The sequence below is a fragment of the Chaetura pelagica genome, unplaced genomic scaffold (assembly GCF_000747805.2).
Source record: "Chaetura pelagica isolate M959 unplaced genomic scaffold, ChaPel_1.0 scaffold472, whole genome shotgun sequence".
In the NCBI taxonomy this organism is placed as follows: Eukaryota; Metazoa; Chordata; class Aves; order Apodiformes; family Apodidae; genus Chaetura; species Chaetura pelagica.
This window is the reverse complement of record NW_009952566.1, coordinates 2,995,467-3,020,442: the sequence shown is the minus strand read 5'-3', so window position 1 is coordinate 3,020,442 and position 24,976 is coordinate 2,995,467. Positions and strand designations below refer to the sequence as shown.

Sequence of the window (24,976 nt, the reverse complement as noted above, 5' to 3'; positions counted from 1 at the left end):
TTTCTAATTTTTTTTAGGTATCCACATTCCAGTCCTGGATAGGTAAGTATTCTTTACACTTAACTGGTTCACAGAAAAACTAAGCTGAAGTTTATTCACTATTTTTCTCTGCTCTCCAAATATATATATTTTTTTTTTAGGTTACTTATGTAGAGAGCTTGTTTATGGCTTAGCTTGTGCATCTAGATGCATAGTAAGACTCCTTATAAATATTACACTTAGTTAATGAACTGAAAGCAGTTATTCCTTTTTTTAAATTTTTCCTGCTCGATTTTCAGAAGCGTTTTATGCTTCTTTAGACAGATTGATTTCAGTAGACTGCTAGAAATTAACTTTCTCCCAACACCTGAGCAAGGATGTAAGTGCACAGAACAGTTTTCTGATGTAGTTATGATTGTATATTTGTATGTGCATGTGCATAAGCGCCCTGGTTTTAATTCAACTTTCTCCTTTAATTTGCAGCCTTCCAGTCTGGTGTTTTTCTTGCCTCTTCATGACCTCGTGTCTTGAGCAGCCTAGCTGGATCCCCTGGTTCCTGTTTCTTCTTGTTTCAAAATTCTGCTTTCCCCCATTTAAAATCCCCTGCCCTTTATATTCACACGTACACGCTAGGCTTTTACTACCTGCTTTGGTCTTCACTGTTTTTTCTAAGACTTCAGGTTCCATCTAAGATTTTCCATGTGGCACTATTCTCCTGGCTTCCCTGCCACAGTGGAATAAATTTCTCTTATAGAATATCTCAGTCATGCTTTTGAGGTTTTAGGGACTCAATGGTCCTTTGTCTATGTTTCTATTCTACTACTTTATCTTGCTATAAGTAGACATTGGGGAAGAAGCTCAGGCTGTATCTTTTGCTGCTCTACTTATAAAGCAAACATACAAACTTTTTTAAAGAGGCAAGAGAGCTTGTGGATTGTGGGGGATAAGCAAAGTGTATGTGTTTTGGAGGTAAAAAAAGCAAACAAAACCCCAACACCACATCTCCTCTGAGACATGTTTAGATCCATGAGATGTTTGTTCTGCCCCTTTCTGTCCTTATTAGGAAGTGCAGTTATATGCTTCTAGGCTAAATGTAGTTCCTACCCCCCCCCCCTTTTTTTTTTTTTTTTTTTCTTTTTTCTCCCCTTTTCTCTCTTTTTTTTTTGGATTGTGGGGGATAAGCAAAGTGTATGTGTTTTGGAGGTAAAAAAAGCAAACAAAACCCCAACACCACATCTCCTCTGAGACATGTTTAGATCCATGAGATGTTTGTTCTGCCCCTTTCTGTCCTTATTAGGAAGTGCAGTTATATGCTTCTAGGCTAAATGTAGTTCCTACCCCCCCCCCCCCTTTTTTTTTTTTTTTTCCCCTTCTGACAAGCTATCTCTGGATTTGTTTAATCTTGATTAATTTTGAGGAGTCTTTATGTGCAAGTGCTCAGCTATGGAATCACTTATGCTCCACACTGCAAGAGAATCACTGCTGAATAGAATGTGTCTTAGACTCAAATACTGTTTTCCTGTATAAAACACTCCTTTTAAAATTAGCTTTTGGAAAGTGTTTGGTTATGAATCTCTCTGGTTATCGGGTCACTCCTTTGCTGACTGATTCAAAAAAAGTATTAAGTGTGTTTGATCTTTTTTTGGCTCAAAGTGAGGCATTGGGTGGGGAAAAATACCAACTTAGTGTCTTTTGGCGTTCATGCTGCAGTAGTTGCAGGTTTCTGTATGTGCAAGTTTAAAGTGACTCTACCCTCAAAGGTTTAATTTTTCTTGCTGTGACTGTATTGTAGTGCAGCCAGGGTTTAAAATCTTAAACCTTACGTTCAGGTATAAAACAGGAACATACTAACATAGTACATCATAAAAATATTTCAATGTAAATCTGTTATATCTGAATTTCTCATAATGTAAACCACTTTTTTTGCATCATTCTTCCTGTGTGAATCCTTTTTGGGGAGAGTGGGCAGGTGGCTTTGGGAAGAAAATATGCTGTGATTTTTGTATGCTAATTGAGTAAGGTTTGTCATGGTAATTCTTAAGGATATGTCTGTTTCTTTGTATAAAATGGTAAAGATTATTTGAAGTCTTGACAAATATTTTATCTTGAAAAGTAGCCTTTGTACAATCTATAAGTAGTGAGTTTGACTTTTGGGGTTTAGAGTATGGGATTGAAGTTCTTACCATCATCATGTGGACTACTGATATTTTCATGGGAATTCTCATCAGAGGAAACCTCTCAGTGGTTTTATATTTCTTTGTATGTTTGGTATCATAGACCTGTCAAAATAAAACACGGTCCATCATAATTTGGTTTAAAATGTCTATATAAAAATATTTAAATATATATATTAAAAGACACATATGTATTTTTAAAATGACCTCATAACTTGTATTGCCCAAGATGTTTACAGTGCTGAAACAAAATAGTTCCTCTAAGCTAATTTGGGAATAATTGCAACTTTGGTTTTTTTTGTGTTTCAGGGAAATGAGGCAAGCTACCCTTTGGAAATGTGCTCGCACTGTAAGTTTTTCAATTGCTACCTTATATTGTTAGAGAGGTTAAGCTTATTTGGAGATCCATACACATAATTTTAATGTATGAATTTACTGCTTGAAAAAATTATGTAGTTTATATACTAAGAGAGTAGAATTAAAAGGTGGAAGATTACCTTTGGAAAAAATATAGCTTTTGATGTTAGACTGTAAAACCAAAAATCAGTCTATCTTTGCACAAAATCACTGATTTTTTAAATTTTTCCATTTGTATATGAAACAAACATGGATAGTTCTGATGTCTGTACAGAAAAACCTTAGAACTGGTAGTTCAACTGGTGAGGCTTTTCCATCAGTCCCAGTGCCAGCTCCTCAGGGGAGTGGAACAGCTTGTGGTGCAGTGTGTGCTGTGTTAGGAGCAAAGTGAATTGCCTAAGCTGTCTTTGCACCCTCAGAGGAAACAGAGGTTTAAGCTAAAAGAACCTTTTCTCCTGTCTATGCTTGCAGCCAGGCATTTAGGTGAGAAGCTGCTTGCTGACCAAAGAAAGGGTTGTCTTGTGAAGCGTCCCCGCGGAGTTACACTGAAGTGTACTTACTTTTAACTGCTTTTTTTCTTTTAATGCTTTTTGTCACTAAATCTTGTGTAGACCTGTGTATGTATGTACGGACTGCTTGATAAAATTCGTCATCTCCGGTGAATTAGATCTTGTTCTTAAACAGGATAATAAATTCTTCAAGGTAGGGGCTGTCTTTAGATTGCTTTCATAGTGCTAGTTGTAGCTGAACTCCAGCTCTCAAGTCAAATGGTAAAATAAAACAGTCACAGAGGAATCTCTTTCTAAATACATTTTTCAGAGAAATGCTGCTTTATGCCATGATTTGCAAGTCCTATGCTTAATATACATATCCACAGGAATTATAAATTGAGTCGTCAGTAATGCTTGAGAACTTATCCACAATTGCATTGCTGGGTTATACACTCAGTGTATAATTTGTTAAATATGGACAGGAAAGTAAAAGTTTCTTCTTTTATTAAGACTACTGAAGTCTTCTCCTGAAATCATGTGTATCAGTCTTAGGTTACTGCTCCAATGGTAATTTTTCCCTTACGGACAAGCTTCCTTCTAAAGATTGTATTCTTTAACCAGATATATCTCTGCCAGAGTTGTAAGCAGTATGTTACTGTCCTTAACTTGATTTTAGGACAAGCGATATTCATTGGTAGCTACTGCCAACCTAGAGGTTTATTACTGATCTGGTTTGCCCCCTTATTTTGGAGAGAAAGAGAAGATTTCAACATCATATTCTGTGGTTAAACTGTATTTGGAGGATATAGTATAAATCTGAGGTTTTTCATTATTAAAGCTTTTTCTGCTTCAATGGCCCTTTGCATAGTAGGTAGAAAGTCAGCTGCTTCTCTGGGCAACATAAATACATACCCTCAGTAAGATGCAGTTATTACAGACTTCCCTTTCCTTGATTGTGTTTAATCACTGGGATAGGGGCACTGTGCTTAAAGATTCTGCGTGCCCAAATATCCTGAAAGTGCAGGGTTTGTACAGGCGTGCACAGTAGCATGTCTGTGAGTAAGTCCTCCGACTAGGTATTCACCGTGTTCTTCCAATCATAAATGTTGATGCTGCTTCCAGGTAGCTGCCACTGCCAGAACAAAAATTTTTCAGGGCAAGAGCAGACAATGTTTTTGAAGATGATTTTTTAAGGATTTTGAATGGTTAGACTTTTGGGAGACTGTCAGTTATCAATAATATGTTTATGTGGTCTGCATGGTGGCATTGGGTCATAATTTCTGCCTGGCACTGCAGTTGCTATTTTGGTGTCTCGTTTTAAAAGTATAATTTTGGCTTAAAGTTGGCAGTTACAGGAAGCAAATTCAGGATGCTGTGCAGAGGATGCACACCATTAAATAGTCAAGAATATTCTTTTTACCTTTCATTTTAGAACATTAATTCTTTTCAGTGGATGAATTGGTGATGTTGGATTCCTTCATTAAACATTTTATTTAAGTTTCTCTGCTGTACTGTGTCTGGGAAGTTACTGAAAATGTAGTTCTGTTTTATACAGTGAAAATTTGCTGTTAGCCAAGCTATGCCAAATCACCCATAAGGAAAGTTACCATAGCAAAAAAAGTGTGAAGAAAACTATTTTGTAGTATGTAGTAGGCGATATTTTACAGTAGCAAATAGTTTATAATATAGTATTTTGTAGTATCAACAATATTTTGTAGTATGTTTTTGTTCAGGATAAGGAGACTAGAATCTCTTTTCTAACTTAGGAAATTGTAATTGACACATCTGAAGTCATGAAGAGGATTAGGCCAGCTGTGTGTAAGCATATACAAGACAAGTGGCTGAATGTGTTCTCAAGGGCGTCATCTTTTTGAAATCTGATCTCCAAGACTGAAATGGCTGTCTTGGTTGCTACTGTGAAACATTATATTCGTGAATCAGACAACACTGTAGATAGAGGTGAGAGCTTTTGCTGAAGGCCTGTTTTATTTTGAGATCTCTGCAATCCATTCTAATGGAGAAAATATGTTTTATTTTTTTTTACCTGGGAACATTTAAAATAATTTTCAGAACATGCTTTATTTGCAAAATCTTATTTCTAATACCTTAGCAATTTTCTTGTTTATAATGATCTCATCTTTGAAAATTATGTGGAAATGGCTCTCTGTGACCATGCTCTGGTTTTTGTTAGTTATAGCTTTGAGCCAGTATTTAGGAGTGTTTAAAAAGCCAGCCTTTTAAATACAGGTTTCAACATTTAGGTAAACAGATTTCAGAAGTGTCCAGCAGCTCTTTGCTGAGAGATATACAGCTTTTCTAAGGTTTGCACTTTGCAAACACCCGTGTAAGTATTGTGTACTCTGCAGCAATGGATGTACAGTGCTTCTGAATGCATAAGCAGTTATCCTGGTGAGAATGTTACTGAACGTAGTGATTTCAGAGACATCTGTATTTTTAAGGCATTTTGCTCTTGACTGTCATATTAATAAGCAAACTGCCCATGCACCTGTATGTTGACTAGAAAAAATATAATTAAAAAATATTTTCTGAAACAACTTTTTAAATGTAAAGTACATTGCATTCCAGAAATTGGCTTTTAATGAAGCTTTTTGAGTTGCCACTTGAATGTGTTTTACAATGCTATCTGAGCATAATTTATGGAGTAATAACTTGAAACAAGCAATTTTGTAAAAACATGATGGATCATTCTCTATTATCGTGTTGAAAGAAAGAAGTGGGGTCTTCATTAATACTTACCCACATATTAGAGAGTGTTTAGCTGGAAGATAAAGCTACCGTACTAAAATAGGAGTTACATAGAGCATTTGCATGTGATTTCTTGAAAGAATGGAGTTCTTGTATTTTAACCTGATTTATCATATTTTTAAATGAAGGCAGATGAATTCAAGTTATGAAGCAGGTGTTGTTGGTTCTAGAATTTTAATATTTGGATGGAACAGGAATCTCTTGAAAATACTGACAGTTCTTTAACAAAGCATCCTTAATACTGGAACTGTTTAAATAAAAACCAGCCTTTTTTTTGTTAGTTAAAAGGTGAATTAAATTCAAAAGTGGAATATGATACAAAGATAAATCATCCTGTGTGCTTTAAAAGAGTGAATTATTTGATGTTTCTACTGAACTACTAGCAAAGCCTTTTAAAGAAACATTTAAGAGGTATTATTTCTAGCCAGTTAGTATGTTTTAAGCTCAGGCATCAGTGCCAAGCTGATGGGATACTTTCCAGTTCTGCTGAAAAGCATAGGAAGCATGGAGCCTCATGTCAGCTGGTGAGCAAAGCACAAAAAAGGCTATCTTTAGTTTGAGATCAGAGGAGGGAAAGCTCACTTTGGCCAGAGCTGAAGGAAGCTCAGACCACTGTGATGAGTCACAGGCAAACTCTGCCTGAAATGATGTAAACAGAGCTTGATCCTCCTTATTTTGCTCAGTGATGTTATCACCCTGTTTACACTCTTGTGGACTTGGACCTCCTTGAATTTCCAAGTGTTTTTATCTATCTTGGACTCCTTAGTTTCAGTCTTGTAAAAAATTCTGTCTGCTACTGCCACCATCAGTCCTTCTGGCTCAAATACTTTCACTGTGTCTGAAATATTTTGTGCCTTGCATTTTCAGTATAGCTTCTTCAGTAGAGATTTTTGTGTGGGCAGTAGGTTGTCTGTAAGGAGGCTTCAGAGAAGAAGGAAAGAAGTATTTTGGTCAGGCTCTGAAAATTTGGTGCTCTGTTCTTCAGTGATAGCTGTGTGAAATGTTAAAGTCAGTCTGTTGCACAACAGTGAGGAAAAAGTGGCCTTCTAAAAGGGACACATCCATCATAGATGAAGGCTAGTATATGTGCATTTGGGGAGGAAATCTGGACAAAAATTAGTAGGATATTGATGAAATACGGGTATTACTGAAATCTGCTGTTTTCAAGATAACATAAGTGTATAGTATTTTTATTTTAAAAAATCCAACTAACACAAACCAACCAACCCCAAAACCCAGAAAACCTATTGGACAAGATTGATACTCGATCAGCTATTGGCAGAGATACTAATTTCTTTAGTACTGTTCTTTTACTTGTTTTTTTTCCATCCCCGAGAGTAGAACCTCTCTCAGATCAGTAGTGCAGGCAAACTTCTTGCTCGAACCTGTGTAATTCCTTTTCTGATAGAATCTGCTGCTAAACAGCTTTATCTGGACTGTACATTGTAGTTAAATTGCAATTGACTGTTTGAGCTGGGAAATTGGATGTGTGGAGAAAGAGTAATCAACATTTTGTAAGTATGAAGACTCTTAATTTCGTTATTTAGGCAGTCAGTTGCCGCTTTGCTACTGTTCAGCAGAACATGAGAATTGTTCTTGAGAAATTATCTTACATGCCTTTAAAACCTCTTTGCCTTCCTATAATCTGGTTCTTTATCATCCATAATCTTGATCTCTTTGGCTACAATCTTTAAACTAAAATAAATTGGTGCTTTATCTTTTCTTAAGCATTGCTGGTTTGTAAGTTTAAGTATCTGGCTAATTGCAAATGCAAGACTTAACAGTGGATCTTATGCCCAATAGATGATGTCAGAGCATGTATTTTTCAATGTGACATTGCTTGTTAACATTGTGTGCTGTGGATCAGTCTCTGAACATGCCAATAAATGTTCTTATCAGTAGGTCCTGCTAAATGACAGAGACAGAGCAGCTCGAGATAAAACAACTTTCTGACAAAGTTTGCTTTCTTAGCACATCTTGTGTGGAAGATCTTATCTCCCTGCTGGAGCAGACCAGTGCCATGGCAGAGTTGGTCTTGTCTGTCTTTTGTGCCAGCTCTAGTAATTTAAAGCTATATAGCCGTGTTTGACTGACTTGTGTATGTGGTAATTAGTTCTACTTCATGGCAGAACACTTACAGAACTCTGAGTCTCACTTTCAGTCTTTGCTTATGTATTTGTGAGGAAAAATAACTGTGGACTTCAGTTGCCAAACTAGGAAATGTGCTTGAGTAATGAAATCAAGACTTGGTTTAATTTGTCTTTGGGGTTCTGACCAAATTATGCTCTCTAATGACTGCTGGTCTTCAGTCCTGGCTCAAGCATTTATTTGTTCACATCTTGATTTGTAAAAATGTCTTGTGTTACTTTGGGGATTAAGCATAAGCTAGAAATGTTACAAGGCTCACAATTTATTAACACAATTTAAGTGGGTCTTCTCAAGTGAGAAGAGATGCAGCTATGTTATTGCTCCTTTAATTTTTCTCCAGTGTGATTCTGTGAAATTGCAGAACTATGAAGTGTTTAAGATTACTTAGGAGGCTTGAATCTTGCAATTTTAGTCAGTGCTGATCTTTCTGTTAATATTAGAGGTAAGATTTCGCTGCTCTGTTAAGAGGACAAAGGTGCATTACATAGAGTATAGATAATACTTTCAAATTGCTGCTCAGTTGTTTTAAAACAAAGTTATTTTTTTAACAAAGAAATTATGCATGCATCTTTTATTCTTGTTTTTTCCAATAGGAAAAATAGTTCTAATAGGTAACCTTTACAGAACTTCTTTCAGGGTTTCCCAGCATGAGTTCTGAATGCAATTGCAAACTTCTGATTTCAAAACCAGGTAATTTGTGAAGGATTTGCCTTAACAAAGTAATGGCACTTACTTGAAAGATGTTACCATTTCTGAGTCCAGGTAAGGAAGCAGGAGAGTGGCAGTTGAACCAGATCATCATTTTAAACATGACTAATAAAAGTGGAGAGAGACTGATGTCAGGGTTGGACAGGTCCTTATATTATTGGAATATAGGTATAAATTATGTCTATTCATACATTCATTTCATATTGGAAGATGTGTTGACATATGTAGTGCGACAAGCTGGACTTGATATTTTTGTGCTTTTTCAAATGCTTATGCTCTGGGAATTTTTTTTAGGATACTAAGTCTTCCTATGTGAGTTGCAAGTCTGGAGTAGAGCTTGCAGTAAAAAAAGAGATTCCTGTGTTAACATCTTTCCAAGGATGCTGGCTTTGCATTAAACTGTAGCAAGTCCTGTAATTTTAGGGCAGCAGGGCCTGAAGTGCAGGTAGATAGTGCCTGCTGTTTCAAAGACAGCCTGACTCCATTTACAGCTCTAAGATTTTGAGGAAAACAGAAACTGAGGAGTTTCTCTGGATAGAAGCAAGAGCTGACAAATGCCTTCAGAAGCAGCATGTTGTGCTGGAGGAACTAGTAAGCTACTATTTGAGCTAATTGCCACTGGAGGTGTGCTGTGCCATTCTCTTTTAGTGCTGTCGTTTTTTAGTCTCTTGATGGTGTTCTACATATAGCTTTACCATATGGTAACACTGCTCCTTTTGCATGATCCAGAAGGGTTTCTGTGTGGCTATGCCAGCCATAGCATGCTCATGACACTGCAGTGCAATGTCGTGCTGTTACAGTCACACCTTCAGTCACATTCTAGGCTTCCACGTAAACTGGTGCGTAAATGCATGTGGCTTCAGTGCAGTCAACAGCCTAATGAATCAAAATACCTAATTGTATACTGAAAGCTGAGGCAAATAAGCCTCTGCAAGTGCTGTTTAGTCTTATTTTTGTAGCCCTTAGAGGCAGAATCAGATCTGTCACTTGCTGGCAAAACAAAGAGAAGATTTTTCTGGGAGTATCAACCCTTTTTTGCCCTTTGCCTCTAGTTGAAAACAGTTACTAACTGAAGAATGTCAGAATTTACTATTTAGGCAAAATAAGTCTTGACAGAAAAATAATCTTGTGCATCTGGACTTGTGATGTACTGTCTCAATTTCATTCAAAATTACTGCAATTGACTATATCTCTGGATTTGTGTTTGGTTATATTTTTAGATAAGGATATCAAGAAAATGAGTAGAGAGGATCAGATCTCTGAGTCTGCTACAACTTCCAAACATAAAGCTCTGCATTTTGGCTGACCTTACTGAAAAGCTTTAACTTCTATTTGTTTTTATGCTGTGCTTTTGTAAAAGCCTATGAAGATATTAATGTGATGTAAAGTGAATTGGATGGTATGTGTGTATCTTGCAGCAGTTAAGAAGCAATTTATTTTACTGTTGGGGCAAATGCACTAAGTGGAACTAAGAAATGTAGATGAGACTTCATGTTAGGAAATAAATTGATATGGGGATTTTGAAAGCTTCAGGTTCTGTAAGAGATGCTTGCTGTGCTTTGCTGTGTGTTGGCCACTTTCTAGGTCTTCCTAAGAACCTCAGTTCCTCCTTCATACCCAAACATGGTGTGCAGTTTGTGAACTAACCTTTTGGTCTCATAAATCAAGGTACTGAAAGGGACTTCTTCAGGTTGTTACAGGGAAAATTTTTCAAGCTCTTTAGCAGTAACATAGTACTAAATGGTTTTAGTGGTGTTCATGGATTCCCACGGATTCCTGGAAAAATCAGAGGTGTAAAGCATGTATATATGCTTTGAGTTTCTCTTTAAATATCAAGACAGATGAAGTGCTGCGGAACCTGAATCTGCTTTAATTTCTGAAACGAAAAAATGGATGCCTGTAGGTTGCGGCTACAGAAATGTCTGTCTGAGACGGATACATTTCTTAGGTCTGTCTGGGTGATACTTTGAGTAGGTGAGTGGTAACTGGCCAACAGTGGGACTGTTACAACCTGCTTAACTTGTTGTGTATCCTAGGAAATCTTTTTATGTTCAGTGTGCTGAAGCAGCACTGGTTTTGCTAATGTGTTTACGAATATAATTGTCTTTCTGACTTACTGTCATTATCTAGTGTAAATGTAATTCTAGCTCCTTCAAAGAAAACTCAGTCACTTCTTTAATTTCTTCATACCTGGTATTTGTAAGAGCTGTCTGACTAAGAACTAGCTAAGCACCCTCAATCCCTAAAAATGTTGTGTCAGCATATGGTGTTCAGTGAGTCACAAGGCTAACTGTATTATGGCTGGTGCAGGGAGGAAAAAAGGTAAGATTTATTTAAAATAAAATTAAAAGGCTTGTTTATCTTCAGAATTTGATGTTATCTTTATGAACTTTCATGAGAGTGTTTTATAGTTTTAATAAAGTAGGAGAAATTCTGGTAGGGAAGCAATAAAATGTGCATTGTGTTTAACTGGCAAAGGATTTGCTGAAGCATTTCTGAGCATAGGTGTGTTGTTTGTTCCTTTTCCTTTCAGTTGATGCTGATGAAATAAAACGACTAGGAAAGAGATTTAAGAAACTTGATTTGGACAACTCTGGTTCTTTGAGTGTGGAGGAGTTCATGTCTTTACCTGAATTGCAACAGAACCCGTTAGTACAGCGAGTAATAGATATATTTGACACAGATGGAAATGGAGAAGTGGACTTCAAAGGTAAGACATGGTGCTTTGTGATGGGTGTTTTATCAGAATTCCTGGGGCCCTGGAATTCCAATTTTGTTTCACCTGAGAAAGGGGGGGATAAAGAAAATCTGTTAATCAAAATAAAGGTGCTAATTCCTAGTGAAACAGTACCAGTAAAACTAGTTTCCCTCGTGCATTAGGGCAATGCAATCCCGAATTAAATGCTTAAAAGAGCAGATTGTTTAGTAATAGCTTTCTAGGTCATACCGATTTGGGATTACTCATTAAGTATCTCATAAAGTACATTAATTCAGACTCTGAATTGTGGTGTTATCTAAAGTATATTGTTAGGCTGAGGAGACTATGAAAAAAGTGGGGTAAAACTGTAAGTTGTCTGTCTGTGCTGAAGTTGTATTTATCAAAATATTGTTAGGAAATCTGTTCTGGAGTATTTTGAAAATAGTTTTCTAATTTGTGAAAGTGGTCCAAATTTTTCTGTTGATACTTCCTTAACAAGATTCTTTTTATTATCTTAAGTAGGCAATTCAAGTGAAAAACAAGTTCTGATTTAGTATATGTCTTCAAAAATTTAGACTTAATTTAAATATTCATGATTAAAAGGTTAAAAATTTTCATTACTAGTATATGTTCAAACAACCACTAACCCTTATGAGTTACAATGTCTGTAACTTTTGTTCAAGGTAGTATTTATTACCTCTCATTGCTCATGGGTCAATGTTAATCAGTTTTGAGTTTTTTTAATTTACATAAGTTAATGAATCTCATTGATAGGCTGACATTTTAAATAAAATGTTAACATACAAAAGAAGCTAACCTTTAAAAATCTAAAGGGTTTTGTATAGGGAGAAAAACTGTGTAACTGGAATGTTGAGTTTTAAAGGCTTTCTTGGTATCAGTTTCCAAAACAGTAATTGCTGTATGTAATTTTTCAAAATCCCTTGTGAAAAATAGGCCATGATGAAAGATGATGCTGTGTTGTATGTGACATTGAGCTGGGTTAATGTAATTATTAAGAGCTGCTGTTCTTGGGTGGGAATAGGAAGTTGTCAAAATCAATCTTCCATAGTAAAACAATGCTGTTACAATAAATGGCAATGAATTTTACTGTTATCTGGCCAAGTTTGATAAATTAAATGTCTTTATTTCTGTCTCAGAGGAGGAAGCTCAAAGGAAAGATTTTAAACTGAAAAAAGCTAGATTTAGATAGGATCTAAGACATTTTTTACCACAGGGGTGGTGAGATGCTAGAACAGGTTGCCCAGATGAGTTATGAAGGCCCTGTCGTTGGTGTGTTCAAGGTCAGACTGGACTAGCCTTTGAGCAACCTGGTCTAGTGGAAGTTGTCCCCGCCCATGGCAGGGAGTTGGACGAGATGATCTCCAAGGTTCCCTTCAAACCCAAACCATTTTGTGATTCTGTGAAAAGAAAAATGCCTAGTGTGAGGAAATAGGCATTTTTTTTGTTGTTGTTGAAAGGACCCAGGCTTAGAAAAGTTTTTTTAGGAATTTGTTTTAGAGTGGTTTTCATGTAATTCTTGCTTGAAGTTGAGAAACCAGTTTTGCAAGGAGCTGTACAATTAGAATCCCCACTGGAGTAGCTTTAGTAGAGATCTTGGGGGGTTTTATATGAGGTGCTGGTGAAAGTCTATTAGCAAAATTACTTCCAATACTGATGTGAACAAGTCTGCTCAATGGGCACAAGGTTGGATTTGAAGTACTTCCCACTAAAGAACATTGAAGTATCAAAGTATGTAGACACTTAGGTGTCATGAAGTAGGCAATATTTTAAAGACATTTAGGGTAATTTAGTTTCTTTTTACAATTTTAGAAATTTTCTGAATGTTGATTGCCTTGGTTTATTAAAAATACACTTTTATGTAAATGTTTTTCTTGTGTTCTTCAGAATTTATAGAAGGAGTCTCCCAGTTCAGTGTCAAAGGAGATAAGGAACAGAAGTTAAGGTGTAAGTATTTTCATTAACAAAATTTTTTTAATCCTCAAAAATACACCTTGGGTAGTTAACACTGAGAAATCAGAAAATCCATATTATCTTAAAAAGTTGGAAATCATAAAGGCAGATAGTAAGCTTTTTACAACACATTGTAATTTGTGTATTGTATTTGTGAAGAATTTCGCAGCATGCTTTTCTGCGGGGAATATTTGAGAGGGTTGATCTCTGAATCTCTTTAAGTTGCTTCCCATTTTTAAAAAATAAGTTAAACTTAGTTCACAAAACTGTAGCAACGTGCTTTGCTTTATGGGAGCATAAGATAACATTAATTTTTTTTGCTACTGTAGTAGGAAAGCACTAGAGAATTGTTTGAGAACCACACCTCAGGAATGCAACATGACTCAAGCTTTTGGAGCAGGGAAGGGCTAAGTTCAGTGATGGTTGTAGCTTTCGATAGCTAAGACATATTATTGGTTTAGGAAAGAAACCTGCCTTACTAAAATGTTTAGATATAGATTTAGTCTTAATGCCGAAGTGCTTGCAACAAAGTAACCAGGTGAGATTTTTACTCATCTGTTCCGTGGAAGGTTGTAATTTTTTCTGCTTGCGAATGAACTGTTCCCTGGGTGCTTTATTTGTGGTGTGAAGGTTTTCCAATTCAGTTTTTATAGATTTCTTTTACCAGTTTTTAAAAAATCCTGATTGACATCTCTAAAGTGAGTTTTTTCTTTTAAATTCCATAGTAGCACTGTTCATTGTATTGCTTCTGATGTTTCATGTTTTCTGGAATGTAGCAGAATAGCTGTTAGAAATCTCACTTAAAATGCAGTATTTCTCTCGTTTTTGTGCAGGAGTGTTTCATCATACTGTTAAGGCAAAGCACATTAATGTATATTGCTCTTTTCCAACCACCTCTGTTACTGAAAGTTTTACATATTTATGTTTTACTTTTGCAGTTGCTTTTCGCATTTATGATATGGACAAAGATGGTTATATCTCAAATGGAGAGCTCTTCCAGGTCCTGAAGATGATGGTTGGGAACAATCTCAAAGACACTCAGTTACAGCAAATTGTAGATAAAACCATTATTAATGCAGATAAGGATGGTGATGGAAGGATATCCTTTGAAGAATTCTGTGCTGTAAGTAACCTCTGAAGAAAACTTTGATAATTTGAAATTTAAAAAAAGGAGGAAAAATAGTAAAAAGTATAAAGGGTAAGGTGATAAAAGCAAAGTGTTTCTTCTGATGGCACAACAGTCACCCTTTGACACAGCTTTATTGTACATGGTATCATCTTGTGACTTCAAGTAGAGAAAAGTCTTATGGCCTCTGAGCAAGACATGAATCAGTTCCTTCAGGATGCAGACTGTCCCACTGACTCCAGTGTGCCTGAAAAAGATGGCTTCATTCAGAGCACAGCAACTTCTACGAAGTAATTTCTGCATCATTTGATGATATACTAAAGACAAGTCCGAATTACTTTTGCATATAGACAAAAATGCTAGCCTGACATGAAGGACATACATTGAATTTCAGTCTTTATGCTGGTATAAATGACCAGCTTTAAAGATTACTTGCAATTGACTGCTTGTTGCAGGAGGCTGGTTTTCCTTGTTTTCAACAGCTACTTCTGATTAACAATTTCTGTTGTATTAAATGTCTCAAAGTGCTTAATACAATATAGGGAATTAAGTCAAAGCATGGTGGGTAGACATGTAGTCTGCCAAGGGTGGGGAAATGCTTCAAATGATCTGAAAGGTGTGAAACCCAAGTATGTCATAGCAGATCTCTTTTAAAAAGGGTCACTGTTGGGGTGGTGCATGGAAGGGGAGAGGTGTTTTCCACAGAGGTTAAATTCAGGTTAATCTTCCAATCTTTAAACTAGGTGTCTGCTCCAAATCACCCTTTAGAATGGTTTATCTTTGCAGGGTATGGGGAGAGGCTGGGGAGATTATCACAATCTGCAGAAGATGGGATTTTACCAAGGCCACATAGTGGGATTTGTGTCAGTAACAGGAAGATTAAACCCCTCAAGTGCTGCTTCTGAAAAAGGACAAACAGTTGAAAGGCATCTTTTAAAAACTTTGGGTATTACTGAGCAGAATGCTTGAATGTAGCACTTCAGACTTGAAATGGTTGATTTTCACCTGTGTCGTATTTGTTTAATCAATTAACATCTTGTTTTAAATACTTTCAATGTGTTATTTCCTTTTTTTTGAGCATTTGAAAATTGCAATAATGAGCCTTTACATATTAATGTTAAATGCTGTATTAATGAACATACACTAGGCAGCACAGTTTGAGTTGATAGGAAACAAAAGCAATACTTGAGCAGCTACTCTTTGAATTTAAAACTTCAGCTCAAGCATAATTTGTTCATACTCATGATCAACAGAAGTTCCAAAAAAACCCCAAAGCAAGCAGGGGAAAAAAAGTTGCCCACCTTTACTATTAAAGCAAAAAGGTTTTGTTGTCTGCATGTTTTCTTTTAGGAGTTTAGTTATTTTTATGGCATCATGTGAAAAGGTGTGGTCACCTGCAGAGAACTCAAAATGAGTTGCAGCCTGAAAACACCTGGATCAGTGAAATAACTATTTCTTGCACTGGGCTGTTGTCTTCCAGCCATCCATTGCAAATGATGTTACTCTTCCTTTTCTCTTATCCTTGGACTTCTGCCCAGAATTCTTGTCTTGTACTACTTCTTGATTTTTTTCCTCTTCCTTTATTTTAATTCCTTCAGTCTTGTTGACCTCCTGGCAAGATAACATTTCATTTCTAGAGTACCTCATCATCATTTTTGCGTTTTACCCGATTTCAATTTTGTGCCGTTTTGTGCCATACAAAAATGCTTTTTTGTTTGTGCCATTTGGCCATACTGTTTGGCCTTTGAATTTTGTTTCCATATTATAAAAAGCTCCTCTGACGTGGCACCTCTCCTTTTCTCTGTACATGAATTGTCCACCTTTGAACACCTGTAATTGTCTTTTGGGTGCATGCAGTTTTTGTGAGAAATCCTGCTGCCCTGCCCTAAGGCCCTTTGCTTTTCATGTCAAGATGCAGTTTCACAGGGTGTTTTAGAAGTAAAGTTAGCATTTCATTTAACATGCTGAAACATAACACAAGGTCAGAGTAAGAGATGGGGGAGGAAAGCCAAGGTGGTTTAACTTACACTGTTTTTCAGGCCCTTGAGTGTGTAAATTGTATTAATAAAATTACGTTGGTTCATACCTACTTCATTCACAATATTGTACAGTACTTGAGAAATGTAAATCATTTAGGAGAAACCAGGGAAGGACTGTAATTCTGATTGACCTGAATGCATCTTCTGAATAAAGTGTGTTCTTTGTGTCTTGTTAACTTTCAATTCTCACCTATTTATGAATACTTATTTTTTTTCCCAGGTTGTAGGAGGCCTAGATATCCACAAAAAGATGGTCGTAGACGTGTGACTCTGTAGGGCACCACCCAACACTTTTGCTTTCTTCTCCATCTCTGAAGATCTGCTCAAGACGTCCAGCAATGCTCTCTGTGTATTTAAATGGAAGTATTTTTCTCTGTGAAGCCACATTTTCCAACATGAGCCTCATGAAGCCAACTAAGTGTTATTGAACTTTTATTCTCTCAATAACTCGGTGTAGCACTTTAAAGTCTGAAGGACAGCAAAGATGGAAAGAGCATATCAGTGTGGTGGAGAAAGGGAAGGGGTTGGCTTTTTAATTTATTTTTCTTCATCTTTTATAACAAGGAAATATCTATCTATATATATGTGTGTGTGTATTTATATATAGATATATATGTAGCTTTCTATATGTAGTAGCTAAGTGGGCTTTAATTTAATATACTTGATTCAGAAACGAAACTAGAGTACAAAGTGCCAAGCAGAATATTAACAGTTCAATATATGGATATACATCCTTACTTTTATTTCACACAGTTTTATATATATAGTAGAAGAATGTAAAATTTTAAATGGGTGTTAAGTCAACTCTTTTCCTGTTCCTGTGACTGTTCAGATGTTTCTATATATTGAATGGCTGACAAAGCATTGCTTCTTATTAATTCACCTTAATTACATTTTTTTTGTAACACAGGAGACTAAGTTTATTTATACCTGTTAATATATTACCAGGGACTGTGTCTCTTTGCTAAATAACTTAGTACAGTTCTACTTAGTATGAGAATATAGTTTAATGCTACTGCCAAGAACTAGCCCTCACATGCATGTAGTAGCTGCAGAATGCTTTGATGGCTGTGAGATTTCATCAGCTAGGAGTGCAGAGCAGTTGCAGCTGTCCTGAAGTTAAGGCCAATCTGCTGTTCTGGATTCATTTTAGATATGGCTGCTCAAGGTGTTAGATGCATTCACAATTTTCTCTTGTGCTTATCTTAATGAAATTAGGATTGACATAACTGTGCAGGATTCCCATCTACTTATTTTATACAGTACTTAGATTACAAAATGTTCTTGCCATTTAAATTCTGTTGTTTCAATCATCATAGTTTCCCCTCTGCATTTAAATACTACTACAGGTAGCATAAATAACTGGTAATATTTTATATATATATGTATATAAGATTCATACAGGGGGAAAATCTTGTTAAACTATGCCATAGAGGAGGAAAGCTTCACACTATCTAAATTTATACCTCTTGCAGTTCTCCAGTCCTTTGCCTGGAGAATTTTTTTTTTTAGATTTGTCCATATCATAATTTGTAATGGATGGTAACTTGATATATTTGTGTGATATAAAAGTAGCGAGCCATGTTTTACAACTTTATATCATCCCTTCCCTTTTCTGCAATGGTACTATTGGCTGGAAGAAAAATATTTGCTAGATTTTTTTAGGACAGTACATCTTTCCTGTATAGTAGTTTTTCTATTAAAAAAATTATTTTATAATCAGCAGTGGAAAGTGCAGGTTGTCTGAACCTACTTCAGTCGAGCACTTGTCTGCCATAGCTGTTCCTTCAACTGAGTGCTGCACATCATGGGCTCTGTCTGTGAGAGAGAAATCCAGGTGCTTGGTGTCCTTGCATGACATGAAGTTTTGCATGTAGATCGATTTGACATGTTCCTCTTGTTTACATAATTTGCATAATTTAAAAGATAATGTTGCCAAACTTTGGTAAATGTTAACGTTCAAAACAAAAATCTCCACATGTAACTTTTCTTCCTCTGGATCAGTACGTGGCTTATAATCCCAGCCAGTGGTTGTATCTGTTCCAGTGTCAACTGCCATGTGCTCTGCTTCAAGGGGGAACTAGTCTTTTGTGAATTTTTTGTACATAAGTATTTGTTACAAACATTTTAGCAAATGCTTTCAATTTCTCTTACTTGCTTGTGCATATCTTGGCTGGCATTATAGAAATTAGTGCTGATGTTATTTCCTTAGGTGCATTGGAAGGGGAGGGATGAGGTTGTTTTTTTTTTTTAGTTTGTGTGGGGAAAAATGATTTATGTTGAATGTTTAGTTTTTCCTCTGCATGCTACATCATATGTTGTGGGAACTATAAGGACCTTCATACTATATGAATACAAAATAAAATCTTTAAACCTTGGCTGGAGTGCTTCAGTACTTACCCAGACCTTTCCTGTTCACCTTAAAGCAGCTCTGCACTCTGCTTTGAAGAAAACTTGCAGTCAGTAGTTTTTGTCCCCTCTGATTATAAAGATTTTTTTAAAAACTCTATACAGAGGCACACAGAATACTTCCAGGTGTCATCTTAGTGATTCAAGACCAATCACAGATCTTTTTCTCAAAGACACATCTGGTTCTCTTTGCTACATGTTGCAATTGGTTAAAATACCTTGTTTTAAATCCTACTAAATTCAGAATTACTATGGCAAGTGGAAGGTGGTTTGAAAAACAAGTCAAACTCCTAACCTTAATATAGGTGGGGGATTAAAGGCAGCTTCTTACTTAAGGAAAGGTTGGAATCCTCTGCTGGTGAGAACCCTCCCTGTAGTAGGTATGTCCTTTACAGGAGCTGTTCGCTGTTGCTCTTTGTTATGCAGTTGTTTGGGCCTTCTGTGGCTGCTCTCTCCCCTTCTGCCTGCTTTAGGATAAAGGTTAGATGAATTTTCTGTATGCTGGCCTCACTCTCCTATCTTTTCAAGCTAATTGAGATAAATGACATCAGCAGCTGATGGACAGAAAATGTGCTAAGCAGGTAGGTGACCTGCTTGGAATGGACACTCTCCTCCCTGTATAGCTCAGACTGCTGAGAGCTGTAAATTTAAGTAACTCAGCAAGTCTTAAATCTCTTAGCAACTGAAGACTCAAATGAATTTGGCTGCAATAATAATCCCATACCATAAAGTGCTGCTCTGGAAACTGACATGGAGAGAAACACTTACTCAGTGTGCTAGTGTTTTTGATAATCTCATTTCAGTTTTTGTTTTCATTCACAAACCTAAACTGAATTACTTTGCAAGGGACTTCCTAAAAAGGTTGGCTAGCAGGGGCAGGGGAAAAGCATCTTATGTTTAAGTCAACATGGAACTGTGGGTGGGCTCTGTCATCTCTTCCCCCTATTCAATTGCACGTGTCATTGTAAGGGGACACAGCACTTTGCAGTTGTTTGTGCTCTGCTACACTGATGTATTTAACTTCACTTACAGATCACTTCTGAGGGAATAAAAGTCTGTCTAGCTGCAGATTCTACTATTAAGTTAAAATGCTTTATTTACCTCTTCTCACCATTTCTTTGTGATACATTACTCCAGCAGTAGCAGAGAATCCTTGGGCAGCCTGCCATTGAACTCTGCATTCCATTTGACTCTTTTTCCAGGAAGATACTGATCCATAATGTGTGTGTGAGACAGCAGTCTCTAATACTCTGGAAAGTCAGTAATGAAGCATGTTTTCATTTGCAGATCAGTTTCAATAAAATCAGGTACCTGTACTTCTGATGTAGACATAACAATTTCAAATAAATTTTAATGACTATACAGAAATACAGAGTGTGTTCAAAACAGACATGCTGTCTGATTTGAAATTAGACTGCACCAACAGTCCCAGTGTTCTTCTGGGCTTCCAAATCAAGCAGAAAACTGAGCGCTTGTGTAGTTCCAGGCCTCCTGTGCATACAGAAATCAGGGGTCCCAGCCCTTGATGGTGCAGTGCACTGCAGCTCAGAATCTTTCAGCTGCTCTGCTGGCCACTGCCCGAATATTCCCATAAACTTTTGATGGAGGACTGCCTGCAGGAGAACGCACAAATTCAGTCAGCCAACAAGATAATGGATGTCACAGAAAGAGGTATACTGCTCATGGCTGTGTTAAAAATGGAGAAATAAGCCCATGGGAGAGAAGACAAGGTTAGCCACCTTGTCTGTAACTGCAAGAGCAGAGTTAGGCTGCTACTGTTGGCACAGGCTTCCCCCTTTGGCTTCCTAGACAGTGCATACAAAACAAGCCCTCAGGACTTGCTGCAGCTGAAGCAAATAATAGAAAACACTTTTTGCACCACACAGAGGGGTTTGGAGCCAGAAGCCAAGCCGCAGGCTCTATGCTGCTTCCCCAAACCCTTCTCTTAAGAGCAACAAGTCAACTCCCAGCAAGTTACCTGCATGACATGCCAGGGAAGAAGGTAAGACCCACAGAAAGCAGTTTGTCAGACTGCAAGACATATTTATATATAATGGGGAAGATGAGATACTGGGACTTACCTAAAATTAGATTGCAGATTGCTGTTCGTGCCATTTTAATGTTCTGAAAAGATCCCAAAATATGAATTTTCCTGTAAAAAGCGAAGTAGCATTAGTTACTGGAATAGTCTGAGGTTAGAGATAAATGCAGAATTTCAGATCAGTGTACTAGTTCCTTTTCTAAACTGGCAAATAAACCCCTCAAACCCAAGAAAAATCTGTAATATAAAACTTGTGCTCTTCTAAATATCTCCTTAAATAGTTAAAATCTGCAAATTTAACTGTAGCAACTTCAGGAGGAAAATGTTGCAGGGGTGATGGGTTCCACTTCAATGATTCCTATGCTGTGTATAAGTGGCTCAGTTCTAGGTGTGTTGGTTACTTCATTCTTCTCAAAATAAATACTCAAGCAGTTGATGTTAATTAAAAATAACACAAATAATTTGTCCAATACTCTACAACAGTTTAAAGAAAATCAAATTATCTGTGCTCCTGAAAGAGAAGATGATTAATTTAGAGACTGTGCTAGCAGGAAGGAAGTCAATACTTACGCATCAGCAAGAACAATTCGCGTCCTGGTTACGTTTTCTATAGTGAATTTTGTTTTTCCACCTTTCCCTGCTATTCTCCCTATGGCTCTTGACAGATGATCTCCTTTCAAAGGTTTGACTGAAAGAAGAATAGCACACTAAGTACAACAGCAGTAGTGTGTATTTCTGTAATGCTGCCCTTGTTCAAGTTACTGGAAACATCATTCTAAAAAATAGGAAAGCAACTTTCCTAGAGGTGAAATACAAGTGTTATCTATATTCACCTCTATGACTAGAATCCTGCTGCAAGGACTCCCAGTAAGACGTGAAACAATTAACATTTCTGCTGCCCATTTCCCATGCCTTGCTCTCAGAATAGTGGGAGGAACAGAGCCCCTTCCACTTTAAAAATGTACTGCATGTATTCCCCTAAACACACCACATCACCTTTAAGTTTAAAGCAATGTTTACCCTGCAAGAAGAAATACCCAATCAACCTGACAAAATTACATGCTTTTAAAGTTTCGGGGGGAACTTTGAAAAAGGACAACCCTTTCAAGCCTGTACCAAGACAATGGTTCTGTGTAATGGCATGAAGGGTTTCCTCAACCCTGAGGATAAATAAATGGGGGGGGGACAAACAGATGACCCACAGAAAATGTACTCACAGTACAAATAACTACTTGGATACTACAGTGGAACTACTTACCATCTGTAACCTCAAATGATTCTAGAAAAAGATCATCTAATCTGATGAGAGCGAGAGCATCCTGAAACATTAAGAGTTTTGTTATCAGTATTGCAGTACCACAGAGCTGCAAGCTTTTAAGTTTTCTTTATACATTTAAACAGACAACATCAGTAGTATTTCTCCACTTAACATATACAAAACACTAGTTAAAGTTAGACCAGCTAATTTTTCATAAACAATGTAAGCATTCATTTCTGAGGAGAACCCTACACGTTCACCCCAGACCCACCTGTATGAGTGGTGTCAGTACAGGGCTCCAACAACGGGAACCCACACGACACTGCAAAAAGTGGTCTGGTTCTTTTAAGTCAGTTCTGAATAGGCTTATTAACTAGGACTAAAGTAAGATGAACAGTCTCTATGTGTGCAGGGCACCTCAGACCCAGATAGACTATAATTCCCTGCTTGCCTCTCATGTACCTTTAAATATTTTCTCCACTGTATAATTTCAGTTATGTGCTGTCTGAAGATTACCTTTTTATTCTGCATGAAGAAATTAAGACTTCCACTCCAGTCACAATCTCAGACATTTATTTCTAGAAAACCACCTAAAGATTTTTATTCCTTACTTACTGTGATTTGCAGAGAGGCCAAAGACATTGCGCAAGCAAATTCAAGCAATCTCACAATACAGCTGTTGGGAGACTCACCTCTACTTGAAACCCAAGTATAAATGCTTTCACAAAATCAGCTGCTTTTGTTAAAGCACTGAGATCCTTTGTCTCTTGACAAGTCTGCAAGAGAAGATGTTTTTTGCAAATTAACACCATGCAAGTACAATCAGGACCTGAAAAGTCTAAGAGATACAATCTAAAAATAAAAAGCCACACTCAGGTAATGCTCCTATATTGTGTTTTACTGAGAGACCCAAGCAACAAACTTTTGCTTCCCTATTATGTTGACCCTCAACCACAAGGCACCATCTACCAGAGCCTGTGGGCTTTGGAGGGGAGAGAAACTGCTGAAAATGCCCACCAGCAGTGACTGAAAAGAACCTTTTTCATTAAAAAATCCAACCACAAACAAAACAAAAAATCCCAAACTAAGCTGCAACACAGAACAGCAGAATAAACGAGAAAGGCTTGAAGATGGAAACTTATCCTAATGACAATATCCTAAAGATGTTTTAGCAGGTGATGAGAAACATAGACAGGTTCAATAAAACATATAGGGAACAAGAGGAAAACAAGAAACAAGAGGAAAGAGTAAGAACAGAAATAAATGGAACTGACACATTAGAAAGTGTTGGAGTATTCAAGCTTTATACTTCCCCACCCCCTTGATCCCCAATAGAGGCCACAAGATCTGCTGCCAGGGGACATTTTTTCAGCTCATATCCCAAAACTGAGCCAAAGCATTCCTCTGCTACCAGTGGGGAATTCTGTGCACATCTGCCTTTAGAGACACTAACAGGGCCAACTTAGAGCAGTCTTAAAAGCAGTGGATAAAGAAAAGCTGGAAACAGTAAGGAAGGAAGATAATTATGTTAAGGTCTAGAATATACAAAAGGTATCCTAAAATCTCCTTTACAGCTTCCATACCAAGTCAAAAAAATAGACACTTGTTGCAAAGTCTTCAGTCATTTTATATTCATGATGGATATAGACAAAATGAAATCTGTTAGACCAAGAACAAAACTACCTGCTTCTGACTTTCTGTATCAAAAAGTGGAGCTCAAATCCCAGGATCTTCACCTGCAGTTGTTCAATGGAACTGCAAAAAAAACCTGTTCTTGAACTGCAAAAGTTCTTGACCTTCCCTGTTTTTCCCTTCAAGTTATTTCTAGGAAGTGTAAATAAGGGACAAGTCTGTCACCTTTCCTCTAGTTGCTACCACCAAACTTGTGATAAGATTTCAAGGCTAGAAAGCAATATTACTGTTAGTGTCTCTATTTTGACCATTCCATTAGAAGACCTCATACATCAACATTACTAATACAGCAACTCAAATCAAAGGCATATCAGGAACTTTGGACATACACTTAAAACAGCAAGGCTGAATATTCCTGAGAGGGAGTAAGAAAGAATGAGTGTCTGCAAGATTTACCGTTACATATTTGCATCTCTACCCTAAGCTACTTCAGTGCAATCCAATAAAGAAAAACCACAAGCTATTAAACTACAGGCCCTTATCTTCTGCCACAGACAAAAGAAAATATAAGCTTTGGTGGCATCAACTCAAAATTGTCACGTAAATACTTAGTAGCCCTAAACTGCATTCCAAAGTCATACCTAACACACACCCTGATTCTTTCTTAGTTCTCAAGTATGTAATTTTCTCCTATAAAAATTGGGAAAGAAAACCCCACCAGCTTATGTTCCTATGATTCCATGTTGCCCCTTCCAGGAGAGATCAGCACTTCTGCATTTCACTCGCACTAACTGCTTGCCTCTACGCAGTAACTCGGCAGGTTCTGTTTGGCTCCGCAGCCAGGGTTTCCTGGCCAGTTCCCGTCTTCCCAAGGCTCCCGGGGGACGCAGGACGCTCCCCCCGCCTCTGCCCCGCGCAACACGAGCGCCCAGGAGAGGCCTGCGCGGCGGACACGACCTGGGGAAGCAGGCGGAGGTCTCGTTACCTTGATTTCAACGTTTCTCGTTTTCAAATTAAACCTGATCTGAAGCTGCAGATGCTCCACGATGGGCGTGAATATCTTCATCCAGTTCTCCTTTAACGGGGTGTACCTGTTGGCCGGCACGGGAACCTTCCGCATCTCGCCTTTCCCGACCTGGCAGAGGGAAAGGGCTGTGAGGCCGCGAGCCAGACGCGGCT

At 37.4% G+C, this 24,976-nt stretch overlaps 2 protein-coding genes across 2 annotated transcripts in view; one reads left to right on the top strand and one right to left on the bottom strand.

Annotated features, from left to right (window-relative positions):
- Positions 1-2,465: 2,465 nt before the first annotated feature.
- Positions 2,466-18,835, top strand: PPP3R1 (protein phosphatase 3, regulatory subunit B, alpha). Its single transcript, XM_009993455.1, has 5 exons — positions 2,466-2,502; positions 11,157-11,333; positions 13,227-13,286; positions 14,231-14,415; positions 16,678-18,835. Exons 1-5 carry the CDS (start codon positions 2,490-2,492, stop codon positions 16,723-16,725), a joined length of 483 nt encoding a protein of 160 aa, XP_009991757.1. The 5' UTR covers positions 2,466-2,489; the 3' UTR covers positions 16,726-18,835.
- A 1,576-nt stretch (positions 18,836-20,411) lies between these two features.
- The window catches only part of PNO1 (partner of NOB1 homolog (S. cerevisiae)), a 5,425-nt gene continuing 860 nt past the window's right edge, over positions 20,412-24,976 (bottom strand). The window contains exons 2-7 of the mRNA XM_009993470.1: positions 24,783-24,974; positions 22,858-22,941; positions 22,166-22,226; positions 21,478-21,595; positions 20,948-21,018; positions 20,412-20,479 (exon numbers count right to left, since the gene is read on the bottom strand). Coding sequence (XP_009991772.1) covers positions 20,412-20,479; positions 20,948-21,018; positions 21,478-21,595; positions 22,166-22,226; positions 22,858-22,941; positions 24,783-24,974 — 594 coding nt within the window. The remainder of the gene's footprint in view (positions 20,480-20,947; positions 21,019-21,477; positions 21,596-22,165; positions 22,227-22,857; positions 22,942-24,782; positions 24,975-24,976) is intronic.

Coding starts and splice junctions, on each gene's coding strand:
- PPP3R1 (XM_009993455.1), top strand. Junction 11,334..13,226: donor TGGAGAAGTGGACTTCAAAG/GTAAGACATGGT, acceptor TGTGTTCTTCAG/AATTTATAGAAGGAGTCTCC. Junction 13,287..14,230: donor TAAGGAACAGAAGTTAAGGT/GTAAGTATTTTC, acceptor TTACTTTTGCAG/TTGCTTTTCGCATTTATGAT.